The 9595-nt window shown below is 49.0% G+C and overlaps 1 protein-coding gene across 4 annotated transcripts in view; it reads right to left on the reverse strand.

Annotated features, from left to right (window-relative positions):
* Positions 1 to 3627: 3627 nt before the first annotated feature.
* The window catches only part of LOC112115598 (zinc finger protein 420-like), an 8418-nt gene continuing 2450 nt past the window's right edge, over positions 3628 to 9595 (reverse strand). For 2 of the 4 annotated variants that reach the window (XM_029913161.1, XM_029913162.1), the window contains 2 exons: positions 9012 to 9125; positions 3628 to 7713 (listed from right to left, as the gene is read on the reverse strand). In XM_029913161.1, coding sequence (XP_029769021.1) covers positions 5588 to 7713; positions 9012 to 9125 — 2240 coding nt within the window. In that variant the 3' untranslated portion in view covers positions 3628 to 5587. The remainder of the gene's footprint in view (positions 7714 to 9011; positions 9126 to 9595) is intronic. The other 2 variants (XR_003899916.1, XM_029913163.1) reach the window with 2 other exon arrangements.

The following is a 9595-nucleotide window of genomic DNA, read 5'->3' on the forward strand; positions in this document are numbered from 1 at the left end:
ATGAACACGAGGGCAATGCAATAGTTACCCTTGGGCGATTGCAGGCTAAGTCCAGCTGGCATTTCTCTGTTCATTTATCCATCCATCTGCAATGTATGTTTTTCTTCTCCATTCATTGGCTAGGAGTTACAGCCAATCCAAATCCTTAGTGTGTCTATCTCTGTAGAACAAGGTCTCTCCCTCTATGTTTTATGGGCTGCATTCTGCTCTCAGCTACACCAGTGCAAATCTGGAACAAGGAGGCTAACTTCTGATCTGGATTTACTTCAGATTAACACCGCTGTAAATAAGAGGAAAATTTGACCCTTTCTGTGTAGTGTGTAAATCTCCTCTCAGCAGTGATGGACAGCCTGCAGTCTACAGAATTATCTAGCAGAGAGAGCCGTGTTTGTGGAGTGAGATCTTCTGGGTTTGAGTCCTGTTTCTGCTACTGTGTTGCTGTGTATGGAGAGCAAGTTGCTTTCCTCAGTTTCCCCATCTTGAAAACACTCTAAGCACCAGAGCATTGGGTATTCTAGGCTATACAATGATTCGCATTTGGTCTCTGACCCAATTAATATTTATTAATTTAAATGAAGTGGAATGGCTTCTACAAGAGAGACTGAGAGAAACTCATAGAAGAGTATCCTACAGCTCAGTGGTTGGCTAAGTTCCTTGTAAGCTGCACGGCCATGCAACAGCCATTTAAGTGCCATGCAGGTGCTCAGGGAACCTGCCCAGCCATGACCTGGCACGGCTGGGGGAGGGGCACCTCTCCCCCAGCCCCAGACTTGCCATGGCCAGGGGAGGGGTGCCCATGGACGGGGAAAAGGTGCCTATCCTGTGGCCTCAGCCCCGGAGCAGCCATGGCGGGGAGAGGCACCTCTCCCCCCAGCCCAGGTGCTGCTGTGGGGACAGAGGACTAGAGGGAGTCCTCTCTCTTCACCGTAGCCTCTGAGTACTCTCCTGCACCCCAAACCTCTCAACCCTGACCCCACCCCAGAGCTTGCACCCCCACACCCCTGAACTCCAACCCTCTGCCCCAGCCCTGAGCCCCCTCCCACACTCTGAACCCCTCGGTCCCACCCCATGACATGAATTTTGTTATGTGCACCGATATGAAGGTGATGTAACACATCACCTTCATATCGGTGCACATAACAAAATTCATTCCGCACGTGTGAGAAAAATTAGAGGGAATACTGGGTTGATGCACTCCCCACCCCCGAAGGAGGGTTTAACCCGCCGCCCCTGGGTATGACACTAAGAGCCCTTCAATGCAAAGGGTGCATTGTTCTATGATAGCAACGCCAATCAGGCCTGACAAACTCTCTACTCCTCATGCATTGCTTTCATAGTATTTATCCACCACGGGCCATGGGAGGTCTCTCATAAAGGCTCATGTCACACCAGTGGCGCTGGAACATTTTTAATAGTGGAGGTGCTGGAAGCCAGTCCTCTTACCCCTGTCCACACACCCCCTCCCAGAGCTGAGGCGGGAGCAAAGCTCCGGTCACGGGGCCAACAGCAGATCCCCAGGTGCGCAGGGCAGCAGCCGGGACCCCGGGTGCAGGGCTGGGAGCGCTGCAGCACCCCCCACACCTCTGGTTCCAGTGCTATGTGTCACACTGTTCATCATGATCACTGCAAAAAGTGTGGGCAGATGATCTTTAAAGAACTACATTTATATACCAAAAACTATTTTAAAGTCTGAATAGCTGCAGGGTTAAGAAACCCGTTTTGCCAGACCAAGGGATATCTAGTCATCTCTCTCCCACAGTTCCCATGTAGATTAAGCATTGTAAGGAACACAATTGAAGCCCTGTTTGCATATAGGAATGGTTCTCAACCTGGGGTAAGCGCCCCCCCGGGGGTACGCCGAGGTCTTCCAGGGGTACATTAACTCATCTAGATATTTGCCTAGTTTTACAACAGGCTACATAAAAAGCACTAGTGAAGTCAGGACAAACTAAAATTTCATATAGACAATGACTTGTTTATACTGCTCTATATACCATACACTGAAATGAAAGTATGATATTTATATTCCAATTGATTCCTTTTCTAAAATTATATGGTAAAAATGAGAAAGTCAGCAATTGTTCAGTACTAGGGGTTGTGACACTTTTGTATGGTTATGTTTGATTTTGTAAGCAAGTTGTTTTTAAGTGAGGTTAAACTTGGGGGTAGGCAAGACAAAGGGGTACAGTGGTTGGGAAAGGTTGAGAGCCAGTGGCATATAGGACCAAAAGAAAGAGCACACTTGAGAACCAACAATGGGGGGGGGGGGGGAGGAGAGGCACGTCAGCAGTTTACTGGACTATAACTGAGGGACAAGAACCGCACCCTGCAATCCTTCAGGAAGCAAACAGGAGAGCACACTTTGTATTCAGGGAAAGGAGGATCCCAGTGATGGTGGCTGGTGACCCTGGGAGAATGCTTTAGCCATGAATTTGCTTGTTAAAGTTATACTCAGACTATCTGAATCCTGTTATACCTGGTGTTTGATGTGTCAAGCTATTGGTCTTATTGCTTCGCTCACTCTCTCTTAAATCTTTGTTAATAAACTCCTCTTTGTTTTCACTACAAATATATCTCAATGCTGTAATGTTATATCGGCACTGATCCTCAACTGACTCAAACAAGCTGGTATGGTCCCTTTGGGGACGGCTTACCTGGGAATTTCTGAGTGTCCCGTGGAGAGGGGCTGGACACTGCAGGACACATCAGAGGAGCTGGAGCACAAGGTTGTGTCTAGTGTTAACCTGCAAGGCAAAGTAAGGACTGGCAGAGCCCTGGGGAGTTTGGGTGCGGAGCTAAAGGCTGGAGGTGACAGGGAACTGACACCCAGTTCAGCAGCAACACGTCCCCCTCGCACTGAGGCCGGGGGGTAACAAGGAGATTCACAGTCCTGGGCACTCTGAGAAAACGTCACAGCCGGAACCTGCAGTGTGTGGAGCTCAGGGATGGTGAAATAACACCTCCAAGGGGCTTAAAAAACCAAAACCACACAAAAAACCCCACCACCCTCCAATGCTGGGGACACTACAAGCTCCCTTGGAAACCATTCCAGAGCTTAAATACCTGTATGATTAGAAAGTTTTCCTAATATTGAACCTAAATCTCTCTTGCTGCAGCTTAACACTTTTACTTCTCATCGTATCGTCAGTGGCCATAGAGCACAACTGATCCCCAGTCTCTATAACAGCCCTTAGCATGGCTGCAGACCATCCCCAGTCTGCTTTTCTCAAGAGTAATAGACCCACTTTTTTTAACCTCCCCCCACAGGTCGGGTTTTCTAAACCTTTTGCCATTTTTGTTGCTCTCCTCATGACTCAATCCAATTTGTCCTCATCTTTCCTAAAGTGTGGTGCCCAGAACTGGACACAGGACTCCAGCTGAGGCCTCCCCAGTGCTGAGCAGAGCGGGACAACGACCTCCTACAACACTCACGTTAATACACCCCAGAATACCAGCCTTTTCCCCAGCTGCATCAATGGGTGACAGCCAGAAAGCCGCGGAGTCCATTAAAGACCATTCCCCTTCACCTCCATTATTCAAGACAAGGGACACAGGGAGTTTGAGAAACTAAATTCTACTTTATTCTTTTCAAAGCAAGAAATAAAAGCTGAATCCCGCCCCCCTCCACAATCCAATACCAAGCTTGGCACAGTGCATTTCAGTCCCAGCCCAGCACACTGGTGCTCCAGCCACACACGCGCCCCAGGGAAAGAGGAACAAATTAAAGCTGGTAGAAGAGCACTAACAATCAATGAAGGAGGCATTTGCCCTCCCTCCTCCTCTCAGCAATGGGGAGACGCCGACCCCTCTCCACATCAATCCTCTTGGGGCATCATTGGTAGTTCTTCAGAGTTCAAGGACGACTTTACCCAGCACTCGTAGGACATTTCCTCTCTCTCTGGGACATGTGCAGTGAGTTCACAGTTCTCAGACTCAGCTCTCTGGCTCGCAAAAGCAAACAACGCCCTTTCAAAGCCCTGTCCACCCACCCTCTCCCCTCTCCTGAATGTATCACACATCTCTGCAGGGATCAGGCAGTCACTTCCTTCCCCAGTTCAGTCTCTGACTCTCGAATAGATATTGGTCATTTTCACGGTTCAAAGATCAAGAAAGACTCATGACAGAGCCTAGGGAAATGTGAAAAGAAAATCAGAAAGGACTATTTTGGCAAGTGATCATTTGTCTTTTGAAGCCCCCAATAAACCTGTGTTACAACCTGTCAAACTAATTTAATATATGGGAATGACACAATCTCACTCCAAAGGGGACTTAGCGACTCTAAACAATCACTTTGCTAATACGGGTTGGAATAAACCGCTAAGGGTCAGTCTAGGCTACAAAAGGGGAGGAGGAACAAAGGAGCTAATCCCAACCACTTTTCCTGCCTGAGACAGACACTTGGAGACTGATATTATCACCCTCCATTTATTCCCTCTCTGGAAGGCACAGATTTGTCTCAGGTCACCCCGCAGGCTGCTGGCAGCGTTGAGAACAGAGCTTAGGTCTCCTGAGTCCCAGGCCAGGGCTCTATCCACTAGGCAACGCTGCTTCCCTCTCAGAGGCTGATGCTGCTGTAGCAGAGGTGGGAAATCCGGGCTTCCAACAAAAGGCCCTGTGGAAACCAGTCTCTGCCAATGGTGCTGTCTGAATGCAGAAGGGGCAGAGGGGGTGAGTGATGAGGCAGCACCTCTCTACCGCTGTGCTCTCCCTCGCCTCTTATCCCATGATCCCCAAACACTTGATACCACCAGCACCCAGCTTCCCCAGCCATTCAATCCCCAGTGTCCTCCCCAGAACCCATTGCCCTGGTGCCTTAACGGTTGATGCCCCAGAGCCCAGCGCCCTGGGGGATTTGGGGAGTGGAGGAGTTACCAGCCCCCAGGGACACTCGCCCTGCAGGGGACAGTTCCAGGTCAGTGGGGGAGCCCAGCCCAGGGGCTGGTGGAAGATGGGAGATGGGGACAGGTGTGTAGAGTGAAGGTGGGGCCTGGCCCAAGTGTCCTTCTCCTCATCTCCATGGCAGGGGGATCCCGGCTGGGAGGAGAAGGGAGAGGGGGGAACTTCAGCCAGGCAGAGGGAGCGGCAGGAGGAGTTTCTCTCTCTCCCTTCCCCCACCTGTGGCCCATCAGCTCAGCAGCCAGGGCTGCAGCAGGGAGGAGGGGCTGATCGGGGCTTCTCCTCTGCCTGGGGTTTGCTTGGACCAGGCAGAGCCAGAGGGTCACTGACCAGCAGATGCTCGGCTGCTGCTTTATCCTCATTCCTGCAATGGGCAACTGGATCCTTGGGAGCCAAATGCCCCTGAAGGCTGTGGGAACAAGAGAATGGATTTTTCTCTATGGTCACCCTTTATCAGGGCACTGTTTCTCTGCTGTGCAGAGGAGTCTCTGATGTACAGTATGGAGTTAGTTCCTCTTGGCATCTTTTCCACACTGAGGACATCTCAGAGGTTTCTACCCTATGTAGATTTGTGAATGCCTGATACTCCGGGAGCACCAAATGAACCTTCCTCCAGATTCAAGGTCTCGCTGTTGTGTGGATCACTGATGTGTGAAGTCAAATTGAAGCTTTTCCTGCAGTCAAGCTGTTTTTAGGGTCTCTCACTCTTGTGGATGCTCTCATGGTTGGTGAGTTCTGGGCTCTTACTGAAGCTTTCCCCACAGTCAAGGTGTTTATAAGGTCTCTCTCCCGTGTGGATTTTCCCATGTTTAGTAAGGTATGAGCGCTGACTAAAACTTTTCCCACAGTCCAAGCATGTATGGGGTTTCTCTCCTGTGTGGGTTTTCTGATGCATGTTAAGGGCTGATTTCACACTGAAACTTTTCCCACACTCAAGGCATTTATAGGGTCTTTCTCCTGTGTGAGTTCTCCTATGTTTAGTAAGGGCTGAACTTGCAATAAAACCTTTCCCACACTCAAGGCATCCATAGGGTTTCTCTCCTGTGTGGGTTCGCTGATGTGTAATAAGCGTTGAACTCTGACTAAAACCTTTCCCACACTCAAGGCATTTATAAGGTCTCTCTCCTGTGTGGATTTGCTGATGTGTAATAAGCTTTGAGTTCTGAATAAAACTTTCCCCACACTCACAGCATTTAAAGGGTCTCTCTCCTGTGTGCACTCTCTGGTGGATAATAAGTTGTGATGTCTGAATGAAGCTTTTCCCACAGTCCAAGCATTTATGGGGTTTCTCTTCCATGTGAGTTCTCTCATGTCTAATAAGGGCCGATCGCTCATTGAAAACTTTCTCACAGTCAAGGCATTTATAGGGTCTTTCTCCTGTGTGGATTCTCCCATGTTTAATAAGGTATGAGCGCTGACTGAAGGTTTTCCCACAGTCCAGGCATTTATACGGTCTCTCTCCCGTGTGGGTTCTCCCATGTTTAATAAGGTATGAGATCTGACTGAAAGTTTTCCCACAGTCCAAGCATTTATGGGGTTTCTCTCCTGTGTGGGTTTTCTGATGTATATTAAGGGCTGATTTCACACTGAAACTTTTCCCACATTCAAGACATTTATAGGGTCTTTCTCCTGTGTGGATTCTTCCATGTTTAGTAAGTGATGAACTTTCAATAAAACTTTTCCCACACTCAAGGCATGTATAGGGTCTTTCTCCCGTGTGTATTCTCCTATGTTTAATGAGGGATCGATTTTCTGTAAAATTTTTCTCACACTCAGGACATTTATAGGCTCTTTCTCCTGTGTGGATTCGCCCATGTCGAATAAGGGATGAACTTTCCATAAAACTTTTCCCACACTCAAGGCATTTATAAGGTCTCTCTCCTGTGTGGGTTCTCTCATGTGTAATAAGCTTTGAGCTCTGACTAAAACTTTTCCCACACTCAAGGCATTTATACGGTCTCTCTCCTGTGTGCACTCTCTGGTGTATAATGAGTTGTGACTTCTGAATGAAGCTTTTCCCACAGTCCAAGCATTTATAGGGTTTCTCTCCTGTGTGGATTCTCAGATGATTATTAAGTTTCGTTCTGTCAACAAAACTTTGCCCACAATTGAGGCATTTATACGGTTTGTCACCCGTGTGGATTCGCTGATGCTTAATAATGTGTGAACGCTGACTAAAAGTTTTCCCACAGTAAAGGCATTTATATGGTCTCTCTCCCGTGTGGATTCTCCTATGTTCAATAAGGTATGAGTTCTGACCAAACGTTTTCCCACAGTCCAAGCATTTATGGGGTTTTTCTCCTGTGTGGGTTTTCTCATGTGTATTAAGGGTTGATTTCACACTGAAACTTTTCCCACACTCAAGACATTTATATGGTCTTTCGCCTCTGTGGATTCTTTCATGTTTAGTAAGGGATGAACTTTCAATAAAACCTTTCCCACACTCTATGCATTTATAGGGTCTCTCTCCCGTGTGGATTCGCCCATGTTGAATAAGGGATGAACTTTTGCTAAAACTTATCCCACAGTCAAGACATTTGTAGGGTTTCTCTTTATTGTGACTTGTCTGCTGGTCTGTGACTTCCTTGGGATCCTTGCATCCTCCACCACATGGAATGGATTCATCCAGTTTCTTCATGGGATAGTTTCCCAGCTGCATCTCTGATCTGTGTCGATCTCCCCAGGCATTTCCCTGTTCCAAGCACTGGGAAAAATTCCCTTCAGCAATTCTCAAAAACCTCTCCTGCGATTTCACTTTCTCAGGACCTTCCTGCTGCTGATTCTTCTCCTTCTTCTCACTCGCTGTCCTATTACCTGCTGGGAGAGAGAGAATCCAGACAGGAGTCACTGCCTGTGCCGGGGAGACAGGACAGAAAGGGGAATACACAACACAGTGACCGTTGGGGAGATGGAGACATTGGATTCTGCCTCCACATCCCACCCAAACACTCCCAGGGAAGGAAAGTCAGGGAGGAAATTCCCGACAGCTAACAGGATGGGTGGGAAGCTCTGACTGATATTTGCCTTGATGATACAACACCTGCCTGTGTTCCCTGTAAGCTGCAGGCTTGGGCTGCCACGAAGGAGAGATTCAAATGCGAGCACAGCCGGCAACATGTGTTCAGGTGCCCCTCCCCACAGGTTGCTCCATCCTGCAGGTGCTCCCGGGATCCTCCTGCTGGCTATGCAGAGCGGGGGTGGGAGGGTGCTGATATCAGGGTGTCCCCCTCCCCCTGTACCCCATCTCCGCAGAGCAGGGTAGAGGGGACAGCCTGGCTCAGGAGGACTCGGAGCTGCTACAGCCTGAGGTCTGAATGGTGGTGGGTGGCTGAGTGCCTTTCTTAAAGAGACAATGCACTGTTTCTGAGATTTCCCCAGCAGTCAGCTGACTCTCTCTCCCACTCTCTCCCCTACCCAAGTACCACATCTCTGCAGAGCAGGGGAGGGGAGACAACAGGGCTCAGGACAGAGCAGGAGAGCTTTCAGTGAGTGTCTTAAAGAGACAGCGAACTGCTTTCCCCAGCAGCCAGCACACACACGGTCTCTGTCACACACACACAGTCTGTGTCATTGTCTCACACACAGTCTCTGTGTCACTCTCTCTCTCTCACACACACAGTCTCTGTGTGACACTCACCTCCCAACACATACTTGTATTATTGTTGATATTATTTGTTGGTACTTCCTGCAATGCACAAATATTATCTGTAATTTTATTCTTTCATATTGTTATTTTAGTGTGTTGACTGGTCTATGCATTTCATAATTTTTATTTCTTTTACACTTAAATTTAATTCTTTGAGTAGTGAGTTCTAAAATGCCTAACCTGTCCTGGCTGGACTAATTAGCCCTATGGTAACTTTTAAAAAATATACATATTATATCTAGGTTTTTTGTTTCTACTGGTGGTGCACATAGGCACATATCTCGGTGCACACAACATTTATTCTGCACATGGATGGAAAAAATTAGAGGGAACATTGCGTGCTGACTGCAGCCCTGACCTGGGTGAGACGGGGCAGAACTGAGGGCTCTCGTCACAGCACATTTTGGGAATCCCAGCTTTTTCCTTCACTCGCCAGATGATTTCTCTGTCAGTTTCCCTGACTCCTCACCTGTGCGGGGGCCTCTCAGGCTCTCCCTTTCCTTGGCAGCCTGGAGATCTGGGACCCACGGCTCTTCCCCTCGTTCCAGCCGGGCGATCAGGTCTGGTTTGGGAATGGGGAATCCTGCGCAGGGGGTGAAATCAGGCAAGGTCAGGGCGCAGGGAGTCTTGGTAGATTATTTGTCACAAGGAACCTGTGTTCCCTGTAAGCTGCGTGCTGGAGCGGCCACCCAGGAGTGATTGAAGTGCCGCACAGTTGATTAGGCTCCAGAGCCGCTCACATCCAGCAGGCAGCATGAATTTAGGTGCCCCTGCGACCCTGCAATGCAGCCCTCTGCCTTTGAGCCCCTGTGGCTCCTGGCTGTGCAGAGCAGGGGCAAGGGAAAAGGGATGCTGATGTTAGGGTACCTCTTCCCCCCGCCCCTGTACCCCAGCAGGGGAGATGGAACAGCCTCGCTCAGCACTCTGAGCAGGAGAGGGTCTGAGGTTTGAACCCCACACAGAGTCTGATTCCCCAGCACCCAGCAAACACAATCTCTGTCTGTCTGTCTCCACACACACACACACACACACACACACACACACACACACACA

Source organism: Terrapene carolina, unplaced genomic scaffold (genome assembly GCF_002925995.2).
Source record: "Terrapene carolina triunguis isolate 2854851 unplaced genomic scaffold, T_m_triunguis-2.0 Scaffold502, whole genome shotgun sequence".
In the NCBI taxonomy this organism is placed as follows: domain Eukaryota; kingdom Metazoa; phylum Chordata; order Testudines; family Emydidae; genus Terrapene; species Terrapene triunguis.